This window comes from Hyposmocoma kahamanoa, unplaced genomic scaffold (genome assembly GCF_003589595.1).
Source record: "Hyposmocoma kahamanoa isolate Upper Pololo Valley unplaced genomic scaffold, ASM358959v1 93, whole genome shotgun sequence".
Classification (NCBI taxonomy): domain Eukaryota; kingdom Metazoa; phylum Arthropoda; class Insecta; order Lepidoptera; family Cosmopterigidae; genus Hyposmocoma; species Hyposmocoma kahamanoa.
In genome coordinates this window covers 15755579-15773170 of record NW_020654810.1, presented here as the reverse complement: position 1 = coordinate 15773170, position 17592 = coordinate 15755579, and the positions used below count along the sequence as shown (strand labels likewise).

Sequence of the window (17592 nt, the reverse complement as noted above, 5' to 3'; positions counted from 1 at the left end):
CCCCTCCTAACGACGAAGCGGGCCACACGCTCGGCGACCACCTTCTGGAGTATCACCGCTTCACAAAAGGAGACCACAGCCTCATGGGATTCTAGATCCGCCAGCACAGCTGCTACCATGCCTGACGGAGAGAGACCTCGCCCGATCCGAGCAGCCAGGGTGTTCCGCTCGGAGGCCCACGCCCACTCCTCCAGCGTATGCTGGGCCGAATCCGGGTCCCTCCTACAGTGGTGGTCCCGTCCGATTCGATTCAGATACTCACCGAAGCATTCATGCCCGATGAGTATCACAATGTGGCACTTCCGCTGGCCCAACCAGATTTCGAGGGTGGGCAGGATCACGCTGAAGGCGCGCTGGCCCGCCACTTCTCGAACGCGCGTCAGCACTCCTGAAACCGCACTTCTGGCGGCGTAGCTTCCTCCGTCGACGGAGACGCGCGTCCCTCTCCGCCAGCATGTCCAACGGGGTAACCACGCCAGGACAACCTCAACTATATCTCTCTTAAGTAATATGTTAATGTTTTAAGGGTGTCTATGTAAAGTTACTATTTTTAGAATTCTTCTTCTTCTTGGGGTGACATCTCCTACCGGAGGTCGGCTATCTTTAAAATTACTTGAATACGTGAAGTTGCGGCTCTCGGAACAGTTCTGTGGTACTCCTTTTCAACCATTCGGCAAGATTTTGAAACCATGTAGTTTTTCTACGACCACGTCTTCTGCGGCCCTGGATTTTTCCTTTCCGAATGAGTTGCAGTAGAAAGTATTTTTCAATCCGCGCGATGTACTCGAAATACTGCAGCTTCCTCCTTTTTACTGTTTTTAGGAGCTCCAAGCCTATTTATGCATCTTCTGTGGCTGTGCCCATCCACGATATTTTCAACATTCTTCAATAAACCGACATTTCGAAGGCTTGACGTCTGAGCTTGTGTCCATGCTTCTACTTATAAATAGAAATAATATCCTGCTTTTCTGAGTGCTCGATTTTTGTATTAATAATTATAACAAACTAGTAGAGTAATTTCCCATAAAAAATAATTGAATATCAATTCAATAAAAATTTAAATGCAGTGAATAGCGACATCTCTAGCCGGGGCTGGTAGCTGTAAAGGTATCAAACTAGGTGACGAAATACTTTCATAGATGACGCTACGGCTAAAAAGTCGTTGAAAAACCAAATACAAAGACACGACAACAAGCACATGACATCCGCGGGTTCGTTCCGTGGCTTAGTTGGTATAGCGTCTGGCACGATATGCTTGAAGACGTCGGTTCGAATCCGGCCGGATCGAAGGAATTTTTTCTGAGTTTTCGATCTTTGTATTAATAATTATAACAAACTAGTGGAGTCATTTCACATAAAAAAATATTTGAATATCAATTCAATAAAAATTAATAAATATCCTGTTAATCAAAGGATTTTTCCCGGATCTAAATCGCGTAACATTTGTTTTCTTTTTCAATTAAAACCAACGTTTTAGGCTCTTTACAGGTTGCATTATCACTTGCTTATTGCAGGCTCATAGACCCGAAGTTGATCTTGGCCTCCGACACCAAAGTACGCCATTTCTGTCAGTCTTGTACCAAATCCGACCATTCGGACATATTCAGTTTCTTTAGGTCTTTGGCGACTTCATCCTTCCAACGACATCTTGGATGGCCCACTGGACGATGACCCGTAGTTTGCCCCAAATACGCTTTTTTGGCAGCTCGATCCTCTCCCATTCTTTCCACATGTCCTAGTCAGCGAAGTCGAGCAGATTTTATTTTCCCGATTATGTTCGGCTCGGACACTAGTTCTTCTATCTCTCTATTGAATCGGGCCCTCGAGTCCCCAAATTCTCTTTTGATTGGTCCTAGAACCTTTCGAAGTATCTTCCGTTGCATTATCAAGGCTGGTTAAAAAAAAATATCATTTTCAAAGGAAAACCTAAGAAATCGAGAAATAATAAACTTTGATTACCACGAAGGAATATTATAAATCAGTAGAACGTGGTAACAAACAAGTGTTTAAACTATACGCTTTCTTTGAAATCGTATTGCCGCTAACCACATCCGATAACCGCAAGGCAAAAATAATACCTCTGCTTCTGCTTTATACTCCGGTATTGAGGAATATGTAGAGAACCTGTATGGTACACTTTCGTTAGAGGCAAAATCGACCTTGTGCGGGTTTCTTTACAGTTGAGTTTTTTTTACTTTTAATTGAAAAATCTCAACTGTTACAAATATCCAATAACAAGTAATTTTCATCTCAGACTAAAATGTTTAGACGTACATACATATATATAAATGAAAGATCAGGGGATACATTTTCAAAAACCGCAACAATAACAATTAAAATCTCAAAATAATGGCATGAAACACGAAAAATCAAAGAACAATAATAATTATAAGGTTATTTGTAAGTATTAGCGGAAAATGTGAAGATGGTCTTATAAAATGCCATTAAAATATTGTCCAAAAATTTATTTTCTTAGTAAATGAAATTTCCACGAATACATGTTCCGTTTATATATTTGTATTCAAAGCATAATCTATAATAATCGTTTACACTTCTGTTTTGATTGAAATATGGAAATACCTAACTGAATATCTAACAAAACGCATCGACGCGTTGCAGGTGTCAAAATAATATCATTGAAAAAATATAACTTATTTTATTTATCTAGTAGGAAGACCAACAGCTTAACACTAAATTAAATTATAATAATAAGAACTGAAAGCCAAACACTGACCGTCACGAATAGAAAAATAATAAGGAACTTTGTTGCACAATGTAACTAACCTATTACATAAAAAGACAACCGCAGTTGTAAGCCCCACTATAAGTAAAGAAATTATGTTTGCATATCGATAAAGAATTTAACCCTATTTGGTCACATCTCTCAGGCTATCATAGGATAGGCGTCCAACGTAGATCTCGATTGACGCCAAGAGCTTGTCGCATATTTATGTTTTGTTTGTAATTATATTGTTTTACGAACTTTTACCTTTTGGCCCTAACTAGAGCAAGTACTGTTTGAGTTTGTCTAGGTCACTCGAAGTATATTAAAAAAGTAGTTACTTAACTCCTAGGGATTAAAACATGATGCACTCCCGCTACGTAAGGCTGTATTAACGTAATTGTAGAACATGAGAAGTGAAAAAATTACTACATCACGAGTTCTTAGATTATCGCAATTGTTACACTTATAAAATCAAACTATTTTATTGCATAATTTTATTGCATCAAATTATTTATTCTTAATACAATACATATTTTTTTTAGATTTTAAGTAATTTAGAAATAAAAGTGTCGAAGACTTTTTTTAAATTATCATTTGTTAAATTATCATTTATGTCGTCAAAAAATTTGTTTAAATCGTAATAACGTTTATTAATAATCTTTACATTTTTATAATGTAATTCGGGATGTAGTTATAAATTCTAATTAACATTATGTGGGGGCAATCCTGATCTCCGTTTATAAAGGAAGTTGAAACAAAGAAGTCACTTAGGTTTTTGTTCAGAGATACACATCAAACATGCGCTGTTGAACTTTGTACCGTTCTTATTGTAAGCAGCATAGAGTTGAATTTATATCATGTCAAGCTTGAGACTGTGCTCTATACGCTGTACAAATACGTAGTTAATCTAAGTAGCACACGTGTATTAGTCACTCATACCACATGCAAAGTGCAATGTGTTATACACCGAAGCCCTATCTGGCAACCTTAACACGTACGACCTAATAACGGTATTTTCTCAAATATTTGACCTCAGTTTCGCTTTATTAGTACAAGTGGCCGACACATTGTATCAGTACACTCTGTAGAGAAATGAAACGTTTATGAATATTGAGAATATTATTTTTTAACCGACTTAAAAAAGGAGGTTCTCAATTCCACTGTTTTTTTTGTGTATGTTACGCGATTACTCCGGCATTAATTGTGAACCGATTTTGGTGATTCATTTATTGTTGAAAAGTTCGAAATTTGAAGAAATTATTCCGTCTCTAAGGGTGACAATCTAGGGGATGAAGAATGAGAGGATGATTCCTTTAACCGATTTCAATAAAACTTGACAAATAGGTGTAATGCCATTAAAAAAACCGATAAGCAAACTTTTGTTTTAAATAAAAATGCTATAATTATATTTTATTTTATACACAATTATAGTTATATTCAATCATGAGTTATCAAATGCCATTTACGAATTTCCATCTTTAGCAAACAACTTAGAATACTTAATAACGTCAAAGAGAGATTTGTAAAAAAAAACAATTACACAAAAACTACTGAGTAACCAAATAATGAAAACAAAAATAACACTAAATACACAAAAGTTATGTCCAATTGCACTATACTCAAATACGTCTGAAACAAATGCTAAAATGATAAGATACTCGTAACGCAACTTAAACATTGGTTTAAGACTTACTTAAGTTTAATGTAAGTGGACCTAAGTGTAACATCGTCATCATCGCCAATCACGTGATGTGTCAAAGTAACGTTTAGTCATTTCCCTCCCGACTGTGTCTATGTTTGAATAAAACAAATCAAATTCAAAATGATTTTTTGATGTAATAATAATAATAATATAATAATAATAACGCACACACTCAACATAGCCTCGCACTAGGGAAACCCTGTGTCGCGGGTGCCATGGACACACACAGACAACCACAAATTACACCCAAGCTCACGAGATAAATAAATGTAGGCCATACAAAATATTTCTCCTGGCCCGGGAATCGAACGTGGGACCTCTGCGTGGCAGTACGGCATGGTAACCATTCGGCCACGGAGGCAGATGTATTATTAAAAAGTCTCAACGTGTTTTTTCTCTATAATTAGTGCTCGCAAACGGAACTTGCAAAGGGTGGTCGCCAACTGTACTGCAATAGGATGGGTTAGTGCGCAGCTTAATATGTAGCAAATTAAATGTACAAATCTGTGAAAGTTCCTTCATATGTAGTACATTCTTTTACAACTGTAGGAATACTAATAATTTACTTCTACGTTTTATTTATTTATTTCATATACAATTTAACAAATAAGGATTGACAGTTAGTAAAACACTGAAACCTGTAGCTTTCAAAATGTGTCCAGTGACAACTTATATGCGTTTGCTGGAAGACATTAATAACTTTTGTTAGACCACGTTGGTACGAATCCAGCCGGATCAAAGGAATTTTTTCTTAGTGTTCGTACTTTGTATTAATTATTATTATATACTAGTGAAGTAATTTCACAAAAATAATCGAATATCATGGTGGTCAAACCTCGTGAAATTCAATAAACTTAAAAATTACAATTATTAAAGCGACATCTCTAGTCAGCTGCTGGTAGCTGTAAAGGTACGTGGCTGAGTGAAGGAAAGCTTTCATAGATTTCTCATAGATGGCGCTACGGCAAAAAGTAATTGAAAACTCAAAATAAAGTCTTCAACAAGCACATCAAAAAATTCTTAAGGTCCGCTGGTTCGTTCCGTGGCTTAGTAGCGTCTGGCACAGTTTGCTGGAAGAAGTTGATTCAAATCCTGCCGAATCGAAGTTCTTAATGTTCGATCTTTGTATTAATTACTTATATAAAGAGAGAGTTTTAACACATGAAGTTCGTCCATGGAAGCACTGCCACCGTAACTATTTCTGCCGCCAAGCAGTAAATACTCGTATGAGCTTCGATTTTGAAGGGTAAGGGTTGTGGCCTGTACGTAATCTAGTTTTCTCATCCTTGACTTGTTTGAGAACCCTGAAGATGTCCTTGTATAGTCATAGTAACGTAGCAAGAACGTAGCAGGATTTTCTAAGATATAGTGGTAACCTACTCAGTAGCTTCGACATTTTGCACTTCTCTCCAAAAATGTATGTACATAATTACCTCCCACTTTTGTGTTTCTTCGTTATAAACGCGCATACGAACATTTTTAGACATTCAAACAGTATATTCACCAGATAAATTAATGATAATAACGCACACACTAAACATAGCCCCGCAATAGGGAAACCCTGTGTCGCGGGTGCCATGGACACACATACAGACAACCACAAATGACACCCAAACTCACGAGAGAAATAAATGTAGGCTATACAAATATTTCTCCCGGCCCGGGAATCGAACCTGGGACCTCTGCGTGGTAGTCCAGCATGGTTACCGTTCGCCCACAGAGGCAGTTATGGCACAACCTCTCGTTTCGACAGTTTTCATGGGAGTGACGACGAATAGAATAAACGCAAGAATAGAAGAAGTGGAAAAGACAATTCGAGAACGATTCAAAACTTTTTAAATAAGTGCCAAGGAACTAGAAAAGAGAATGATAAAAATGTGAGATGACATTGAAGGAGGACAGCATCTTTACACGGTGGTGGTGAAAATATACCTACTTATAGTTTGAGCATCACACGTGGGATTTGTCAATTTTAAGTCTCGGGGCGACGAGTGCAGTGGCAGTAAGTACCCTTCAGGTCTTTGCGATTTAAAGCTCTGAGTGGGAGTACAACTGTTATAAGTAGGCGTATCCCTTATTAGCAGGTTCTCCTGCTTTCATAAAAAAAAATGCAATTACATAAAAAAAATCATAAACAAATACAATACGCGAATTATGTTGGACGCCGCCGATGGACTTAAAAAATCGAATAAAGATTTACAACAATTTAATTTATAAAGTAAAGAAATTACAATTATAATTCTTATTTCAATTAAAGAAATTACAATTACAATTTACGATAATGCTCGATCGATGTGTGAACCAGAGTGGATCAGAGCCGCGACGCCGGTCGCAGTTTCCACGAGGCGAAGGTGCAGTTTCGGCAAATCAGGCGGTCGCATGTGGCAATCACTGCTTCCACGGAAAATGCCAAGCGGCCACAAAGCTTACATATAGATTGCACAATACAAGTGCCACACCTTGTTTCCATAGAAAATGCAATGTTACATACATCTAGATTATATAACGCGATGTGAAATATTAAGCCTTTTAAAATTTATAAAGAACAACCTGTGATTACTTCATGGTTGCCTAAATTTAATTTATTAAATTTAATTATCCATACTAATAGAGTAGTCGATGTAACTATTACTGATTATTTTATCTTTCGGTTGATATAATCGACAAAAATCAACTTTAATTGTTTAAAATTGACAGTGCAATAAATAAGTAGTAACTTAACATCGGAATATAAAATTCAGATGGCGGGCTGCAGACTTCTGTCCATTGCGATGTGGAAACGGGCGTTGCAGAAGCACGGCGGTAGCATGTTCGGGACGCGACGGTTGTGGCGATAACAGCGATGAAATAGCTTGCAATGTTTGCAGTAAGTATCGTTACAGATAGAAGCAATAGCATAGTGTACCTAGTGTACCAGAAGACCCGACAAAAACATAAAACGTTTGCTTTATATGCTCATGCCTATAAGTAGACGATCTCGGTGGCTCAACAGTATACACCATACTATGACGCTGGGTGATGAAGTCCCGGGTTCGATTCCTGGTAGGATCAAATTGGGAAATGTACTTTTCTAAATTAGTTCTGGTGTGGGTGTTCTGGGAAGTGCCCCAGATTGAATTCCATTGCTCGGTACTCATAGTACAGAGAATTCCCTAATTTGAGATCAAGCAATTGGTGTGGTTGTCTGGCACATTATTTATATGCTAATTTCATGCCACCTTTTTATTTATTTGTTTAGTTCTCCAACAATAAGTGCAATATACATTACAATAACATAATTATACAAAACATAAAAACAATTGCCCCATTACTTAGAGGAGAACACCGCATACACGTTGTATATTGTTTTTGTACATAATGTTAACATTATATAACAAATACTTATAAAGAGAAAAAAGAGAATCTGTAACTATGACTATTAGTGTAATACAAGTCTTTTAAGTAAATTCGTAGACATAGTTGCCAAATCCGCTGCATTATAATATTGCATATAGTGTATTCATTCATCCGAGATAGTGGACGGTGTAACTTAGTAGCAATAGGGATTGGCAGTCAAACGTCAACAAAATAATTCCCTGATGTATAGTGATGATGAGGTCGACGATGTAGCATGCACACCTAAATAATGCATATTCACTCACGCCTTGATAAGGTCCAAGTTATAGCGTTCGGGGAATAAGTCCGCAAGCAAGAAATTCCACTCATTAACGGTTCGTCGTACTCGTATAAATGAGGAAGCGAAACGCTTCGCGCGGCGACTGTGGCCCGAATCCTAGGAATATCCACAACATAGGGGTGGCAACACCAACCTACGTCTAGGCCCCCGTTGATGGAAAGAGGATGGCGAAATGAAATCATACATCGCACACTCTCCGTGATATATTCTGTAGAATACCAACCAGCAGGCAACTTTACGGCGATGCTCAAGGCTCTGATTATATTTGCTGATGAACGTATTCGTATATTTGTAATTTTTTTTTTTCAGGCTGTCCAGCGCCGCCGTCAGTCCCTCTTTGAACAAGAATTAGAAATAAAAATAAAGTTAGTGAAACGTTTTAATTCCTGGACCTCAATCTACGTATCAGGAGAAAATAGTTTGCTTTACTTATTTGGATCGAACCTTTCACAAATACCTAGTATAGTCAAGAGCACATCAAGCTTGACACTTTGGACTTTGGACCGTTCTTATTGCAAGCGGCATAGAGTTGTAAATCTAGATAGAAGCGTCTCTTGAATTACAGACGTTTTCTTCTTAATATTTCCTGAAAAGTTTTAAGTTATTTTTATTGATTTTCCATTGAAGTTCTTTCTTCTTGTTGCTCAAACCAATTTTATCTTATTTTTAAGACTCACGCTTTAATTGCCTGCATTTATTTTATATATTTTATCGACTTTACTAATTTCTCATAATGTTAACAGTAAATACATTTATAACTTAAAACACGATCAAAGTGGATTTTTTTGTATTTCATAAGAAAAGTGAAACAAAAATCATAATTTATAGTTTTTAACTGCCATTGCACCGTTTTGAATGATCCGTAGTGCAGTGTAGGAGAACTTTCTTCTTTTTCTACATTTCCCTTAGCCGTAACACGATACGCGACACAGTAAGACTGAAGAGTTTACACTCTGTCACTTTTTTTCAACCTAGACGTAGATTAATCTAATTATAATACCGAAACATTGTAAATACGAATGAAATGATAATATATTAATTAACATTAGTGTACTCAGTCACCTCTTTCTCATAATAAGAATTTACTTTACAAACATTTATATTATTAAGAACGAACTTTTAATAGGTAGTGTAAAACCGTGTTAGATGCCCCACTATTTGAAAGGGCCTCCTAATTTAAAAATTATTAGTTTACCAGGAATAATTCCTATGGATATAACTAGTTTAATCATTTACATTACATTAAAACTTGATTGTATTGGTCTGATATTTACTAATTTTGAAGAAATTGACTTTTTGCAAACCTGTTTCTTTGAGGATAGATGCCTACCTACATGGATAGACGCCACACGATGAAAATATTAAGAAGGATAGATACCCTTTAGAATAAAGTAGTAAAATTCATAATAAAATGTTTTATTTGTAATCTTTATTATATTGTATGTACATATTACATCTTTGATAATAAATAAATAAATATATATATATATATATATATATATATGTATTTTTGTAGCTATCAAAACATTCTTTACAAAAATGTTCGCTGTTTGAACTGTGAATAATTTGTCTTTTTAGTACTTTTACTTACTTTTAAACTATTAACATTTACTTGTCTTTTTCACTAAAATAATGTATTTTTTATTTTCTTTTCCTAACTTTCTTGTGTTGTCCTTTGCCCCTAAGGGCACCTATACCGCGAAAAATCGAGGCGACTATCCTATTCGACATAGATAGATGCCCTTTTATTATGTAAGTAAGCTATATACAAAAGAGCTGTTATTGACACCTAGGTGCGCAGTTAATGAACCAGTGTAGAGTTATAATAAAAATAGAACGGAATTTATTCTAACTTACAAAGTTACGCGACGGTAAATACTTGCGTTTGAAATTTTTAACCGTTTGTCGTGTTCGTCGCGGGGATAAACGCATGCATAAGCCAAACGCGTCTATTCCACACGAAGCCCTGCAGGAACTTTGATGAGCGGTGTCTATACTCCTTATTTAAAATAATTATTCTTTGTTGCGATTTGGGGAAGTTAGGTTTTTTGAAAACGAGGCACCTATCCCATTGCGGTGTCTGTCCCGGTTTTACTCCATGTATTAAATGCGAGCTATGCTCTGAAGTGTTCGCTAGCGACTGCACAAAATTATTTTTTTCTCTAACACTAGTACTTTCGTACTTTTCTACACTAGAGCTTAGAAATTTCTTTCCCTCAATAATGCATTCACTTTTTCAAAATGTGGAATTTGGAATAAATAATGAAGAATTTATGTGTACGAAAAATAAAACAAAGTAATGAATTTCCTAAATCGATTAAAATTATAATAATTTGTACTTTTTCCGTTTTATTTTTCAAATAATCGTAGAGGCTGAGTGTAGATGCGTCTCTTTGCCTTTTGATTTTGTTACAATTATAAACGAAATCTTTAGACGCTAACAGTCGTTTGCAGTAACCTATGTACCTACTTTCCGTCCTTAGTATCAATACAGTAACGTTCCGATCCCCTTTACTTTGTTCCATAGATACTGTACTGTATTTTACGGCAACTATTTAGTCACTTTCAGTTTTACATTAACAGGCGAAGGGTTGGGGTCAACTAAAGACATTTTTAAACAGTAAATTCTGACATAGACGATCCAACTTCAAAATTTCAAATTTTCTAAAACATTTTTATAATAAGTGAAGTAAAAACTTCACGGGCAATTTTATTTCAAAATCTTGGAACAACATTGCTCACAAGTCGGATTTTTAAAATTTTTAATACGATTGAACAGTTGTATATTTTTGATTGCAGTAGGTGGTTTTTTGGGGCTATGCACCAAATTTTTTTCTTTACCACAAACTTAACAATGTTAAATAAATGTTAAGGCCCTGGCTTCATTAATTTATTAGATTTATTTCAAATTTTGTAAACAACTCAAATGCCTATTACCTGTGACACGGCTGTAAGTTTAAATATCATTTGACGTAAAGGACATTTAGTTAGTTTTCAAGACAAGTTCAAGACAAGAAAAAAACTGTTTTTTATAAAAAAATATATATAATTGTTAAATTTTCTACCTACTGCTAAGGACTCTTTGTTCATGTGTTGTTGCAATAGACAGAAAATTGATAAGTTATAAATATTTTTTTATACAAATAGTGTTTTGGGTGTTTTAAAAACAATCCATTTATGTATCCAGTGCAAATTTTCACAGCAACTGTTACAGTCACGTAAGACGATTATTTATTTAAATGCAAGTAACTAAGTCATAAGGTGCCTTTAAGTTAGACGCGTGTAGAAGCGCAGCAGTGGCGCAACTGTCGCACGGCAGTCGTGCGCCTGTAGCACTTTAGTAATTTTTAGTTCACTAATCGTAACTCCAAAAGTGGCACACGCGTGTCAAGACTGTGGCGCTGGAACTGTGCTTGTAAACATTGTATGAGAATTAGTAGTGGCACGGTTGCAGCGCGACAGTAACGCTTCTATGAGCGTCTAATTTGAAGGCATCCATAAAGTCCAAAAAAGGTCTTCATAAAATCATTCTTCAACGTCTTTGTTTTCCGTTAGGAATTCTAAAGATTCTATATAATAATAGGCATGTAAAGCAGGTAACCTAGAACATAGGCCGCGATGCAAAAAATATCTTAATTATGATGATAATTGTACGAGGCTAGAGCCTAATGTCGCAGCATTTTCGTTTCCTATAGAACTTAGTAACGTTATGCGCCTGCTCTGATGACACGCAACAATTCTGCACTAGCCTGTTTGCTCACGACAGGCGCTGAACGCAAACTCTACATTACATTATTTAATAAATTGAATAGTGTGATAGAAGTTCATAAGTTATTGTATTATATTGTGTGTATCTTGTACGTGTGAATGTGATAATTATTATTTATTAAATTAATCAAATATAAGCGTAGTTTGTGTTTTATTTATTTATTTATATAACCTTTTAATTATATTTACTTAAACAGCCCCAAATTGTAGTTTTTGGGAAACCTGTTACACCAAATTTCTAAACCGCACCACTGCAGGTTTAATGCATGCAATCATTGACCTACCGTAGTTAAATGTCCCTGTTGTTGTCGTCATCGGCAATGACACGTAGAAAATAATGTGAATTTATCGAGTTCTTAGATTTTCGCGATTGTTACACATAGGAAATGAAACTATTTTTCCGAATTTAAATCGCGTATATTTGTTTTTTGAAACAAACCAACGTTTCGGGCCCTTTACGGGTCGCATGGTCACGGTTGACTGAGATGGTACACTCATCAACCAATTATGTTTAATGCAAACCACCCTATTTTTTAACTATAGTTACAAAAGTTATTATTTAATTTTACAAAGAAACATTCCAATTTACGCCACATTATGTTTTACAAATTATTTTATTTTAACAATATCAATTATTAAGTTATATTTATTATTAATTAATAATAAAAATTAGAATACATTTCAACATATTAAATGGTACTGTAGTCTTATATCTGTTTGGGATTTTTCATCAAAGGATACCAAACTGGTGGTAAGGAGAAACCATCTTCCCAGTTGAAATTAGGATGTTTTTTAATTTCAATGGCCTCTCGCAGCTTCCTGGGTAGATAACGGACTTCTTTTGCAAGAACCTGGGGTTTGTCAAACTTCATTGAATGTGTAGGTTTATCCATGACATGCTCGCAGACCGGATAGTTCCGGAGAGACTACGGGCTTGATACTATGAGGTGACTATGGGATACGCCTTCACGGGCGTCTCTGGTGTGCCCGAACCCGTATATGGGTTGCCGGTGTTTGTGGTTAGCTGTAGGGATGAACACGTTCATCTGCCCCGGTAGCATGTGGCCGGGGCGTTCATCCCGCGTGCAGCAAGCGTGTCTTAGTAAGGTCTAGACGAGGGCCTAAGGCGAGGAGACTTGCGGGGCACATGAGTTGCCCTTTAAGTTGGAAGCTATGACACTGCGACCGACATCTCCGACGCTAGACACGTAGATCTCTGGGAACTGGAGAGACCCTTCCGCATCGGGAGCGTGCCGACATCCCCGCCACCAAAGTGGAGATTTGGTAGTGGACTTTAGAGTCAACGGCGGTGGCAACCGTTGTTGCACAACGGGGAATGATCGCACCAACAGCTCCAGTAACTGTCTGGAAAACAGGGAGAGTACTGTACTTACATCCGGGGCACCTTAATCAAGGCACAAGCCGTTTGAGAACCCGATGAGCTCTGTGTAAACGCTCTGATCTTGGGTCAGGATCTGACCGATAAAGTCCCTGTGCAGGCTTGCTTGCACATGTTATAACGGCCTTCTCGTATACCCTAAGGGTCGGTAGGGAGGGTCACTATAAACAAAACTTATGTGGAAAATGTACAAGAGTGTCCTTATTCGAAAAATTTAAGGATTCTTAAAAATGGGAATCTGGTAATTTTTTTTACGGACACACGCACACCCTTATCGAAAAACATGTTCTTTATATCTAGTACTACTAGAAAGATGACTGGGTGTTATAAAACAAATGGAAATAACCAGATAGGTACAACAATAAGAGATGTAACTACAAGAAATGAATAATTATATGTTGTGTACTACATAATATAAAACATTTTAATCGGTTTAAAAATAAATAAAGGTGTAAGCAATGATTAGTTAAATTACTATAAATACTGGCTGACTGACTTCATTTTGTTTGAAAATATAAGCAAACCCTTACGCGTAACATAAGAACAAATATTCGTTATCGTCGAAAAATGCTTAGGAAATTTTTTTTAATTTTTAAATGAGTGGTTAAGTGTGTTTAAGTTTTATCAGATACATTTTTGGTGGTGGTATTTGTAACTGTATTTACGCTTGTGTTTCTCAGGGAAAGATCGGGCAAAAAGGGTTTTTCAATATACTCTGTGTAGCGAACTGTATTAATGGGTTCGGATGGGTGCTAACAAAGAGTGAGCAAGGTCAGTCCCATATCATTCTACATAAGTTTTGTTTATAGTGCCCCTCCTTATCAACCTCTTGGTTATGCAGGAAGGGCACTACGGTCTGTGCGCGCATAGGAACGTTACAAGTTCAGGTTCTGACACTAGATCAGCCAGTGTACAAGATTGTCACATACCTCTGTCACTTGACATCATTCGGGTCAGTGTTGGGCAAAATTTAATTGTTCTGGCAATTAAACATTGACAATTGATTAATTGTCAATTGCGAAACAGCAATTAACGATTGATCAATTGTTAGTTGCGAGAACCGCAATTAAAAATTGATTAATAATAAATGCGGTTCTCGCAACTAACAATTGATCAATCGTTAATCGCAAATATCTACAATTAACAATTAATCAATTTTCAATCTTTTCAATGTCAAAAACATTAAGAATTAATAATTAAAACTGACAATTATGATAAATTTATAGGGCATATGGGGGTGAGTTAGGGTGTTGGATGTGGGGGCCGGTTGGGGGCCCGGTTGGGGGCCCGGTTGGGGGCCCGGTTGGGGGCCCCGGTTGGGAACCCCGCTTGCGGGCCCCGGTTGGGATCCCCGGAGGGGGGCCGGGTGGGATTGGTTGGGGGGTTGAATTGGGGGGGGGGGAATTGATTTTAATTGCAATTAAATTTGCAATTAAAATCAATTCCGGCCGGTTGGGAACCCCGCTTGAGGGCCCCGGTTGGGAACCCCGCTTGGGGTCCCCGGTTGGGGGCCCAGTTGGGGGGCCGGTTGGGGGCCCGGTTGGAGGCCCCAGATGGGGACCCCGGTTGAGGGGCCCGGTTGGAGGCCCGGTTGGGGGGCCCAACCGACCGGAATTGATTTTAATTGCAAATTTAATTGCAATTAAAATCAATTCAATTGAAATCAATTGCAATTAAAATCAATTGCAATTAAAATCAATCGCAATTAAATCAATTGCGACGCGGGTGCACGTACACGTACAGCCCTCCCTATTTTCCAGATATATACCGAAGCTGTAGGCACGCAGTAAGCAAGGTCAAAGCAAATGTACTTACAGTTTATTAATTTATTATAAACACGTACAGCTATCAAAGCAAAACAGAAAACAATAGTAAAGAAAAGGCGCCAGAAACAATCACATATAATTTTAGAACTTAAATATAAAATAAACATAAAAAGACTCACTATTATCCTTCACTCTTGAAAAAGACTATAAATAATAAAGATAATAAATAAAATATAAATAATAATAAATATAAATAATAAAAGATAAAATATAATATACAAAAAAGATTTGTAGCGACTGCTGCGATTCACTACACTCTGTATTAAAGCAAAAGTAAGAAACCCTAATTACGAATAGCGCTAGACCACTCCCTCCGCAGGTGTGGAAGTAGGGTGGTAAAATCAACTGCATGAAAAGATATTCCACACAAGCGCAGCTATTCTGCACGATTTAACCTTCACCGAGTTCGCGGAGTAGCAAATTAATTCACTTCCAATTTTATTAACATGGACTTCCGCAAAATCTATTAATTAAGCATTGACATTTAGAAATGAACTATAATAAATATTTCATTTCAATGCTTGACAATTAAAATTTGAACTCAATTCTATGCCGTTTACGGTAACAACGGTTTTGAAAGTGTCCAGCTTGATGGTTTTTGACTGACATCATCTTACATTTTCAACCTCGCATCCACTTTTTAAGTCTTTGCAGTATTAAAGTGATGGCGCCAGTGATCGTGAAGCACCAGTGTTCGACATATTTTTTTAACCGATTTTAAAAAAAGGAGGAGGTTCTCAATTCTAACACTCCGCCAAATGTGAACGGATTTTGATAATTCTTTTTTGTTGGAAAGAGGGTACCTCCATAGTGGTCCCATTTAAATTTGAAGAAAATCATCCATCTCTAAGGGTGGCTCTTCACGCATGAAGATTCATTTTTATAAATAACGTTTAAATTTTATTATAAGGAGCAATGATTTTAATGATTGATTTTGCTATTCTCCAATTCAAGGCGTTTTTCTCTCAAAATACTTTGAGTAGTGAGAACCGATTTTTATTATCTCCTGTGTCAAGTTCCGTATAGTGGCGAACCAGGGCATGAATCTGGGTTTGCGCACTTTCCGGTAACCGATTTCAATAAAACTTGGCAAACAGATGTAATTCCACGTACTTTTGAGGTAGGTTTTTTTAGTACTGTGTACTGAGATTATTAATTATTTTCTTATAAGATTTAGGACAAAAATTTTCCATCATAGTAACACGTTTGTTATCGGTAAATATCAGGTACCGGGTGTTGAAACGCGCGTGTTGATTAGGTACTGGGCCCCAATTCTGCAAATTTCCTTGAAACCACTGGTTATTCCAGTGAGGCTACACTGAGATTATATTGCAATTATGACAATATGTTTTGTTATTCTGCTAAAGTCTAGTTTCTATGGCAGTTGAGTCTCAATGGAGTATCAGTGGAATGGCAGTGATGGAATTAATTCACTCAATCACGTGGAAGTTACTATGCATTTCTTAATTTTTATCTCGTTTATGCAGCAATTTAGTCTTTAAATGAAATGTCTTTTGTAAGGCGATTAACACACGGGGCCGTGTCCCGCGACGAAGCGCGGAGCTGCGTTTTTTAACGTTGTACTGAAGTACCTCAGTTTATGCGGAAAACACACTGACAACGCTTCTCCGTACTACTACGCAGATTTTTAAGCATAACGACGTGTTCAGTTTTCTACAATGGATCTCGACGTTGATAAATTTATATTTGCTATTGAAAATCGACCAGCAATTTGGAATATGACTTGTAAAGAGTGCAGTGACTGCGTCCAAAAAGTAAAGCAATGGAAAGCAATCACTACGGCTATCAACTACGAAGTGAGTGAGAGAGACCTACTTTAAAAGTAGCGCGGTACCGCTAGACCGCTGCTGCCTCCGCACAAATTAAACCGCGCGTTGACGCAGATCTGCGTCTCCGCCACCGCGCGCGTGATTCCGCGTCTCGTGCACCGTCGCACCTGCACACGGTGCAGTGTATTAATCGCCTATGTGAAATAATTAGTAAACTACGTCATCAATTCTTTCTACTTAGTTATAATTTCAAAATATCCGCAATAAAGTTGACGACGAAAAATGTTATTGTTCATTTATTATGGGTATTTCTCTAAAGCAGCTATTTTCTGTGTCCACACACTAAACTCCACTTATTTATCGAAACAAAAATCTACAAAAAGAGTGTATATATAGGTCGAAAACTAGCTGGACAGCACACAAATTTTCCAGTAAACTTTCGGATCAAATGAAACAAAAATCCGAAATACCTAAAACCGGACAATAGTCGAAACTGAAGCCCTATTTCAATATTAAGTTTAGTCAGTTTAGAGATGACAGTACTTATTATCTGAATTTCACAATAAACTAGACAATAGTTTTATCACAATACCAACTTTGTCGGGCTTACGCCGGAATTCGGCAGTATAGTAGTTACGAACACGCTACATTGTCATCACAACTGAAGCATTTTAGAAGCTTCGCAATTTGTTCGCGTTATTCGTCC

The 17592-nt window shown here is 37.0% G+C and overlaps 1 protein-coding gene across 2 annotated transcripts in view; it reads left to right on the top strand.

The window, feature by feature from the left end:
- Nucleotides 1-9518, top strand: part of LOC113237501 (low-density lipoprotein receptor-related protein 2-like) — a 78996-nt gene extending 69478 nt beyond the window's left edge. For both annotated transcript variants that reach the window (XM_026473999.1, XM_026473998.1), the window contains exons 9-10: nucleotides 7169-7293; nucleotides 8413-9518. In XM_026473999.1, the coding sequence (XP_026329784.1) occupies nucleotides 7169-7293; nucleotides 8413-8444 (157 nt within the window). In that variant the 3' untranslated portion in view covers nucleotides 8445-9518. The remainder of the gene's footprint in view (nucleotides 1-7168; nucleotides 7294-8412) is intronic.
- The last annotated feature ends 8074 nt before the right edge of the window (nucleotides 9519-17592 follow it).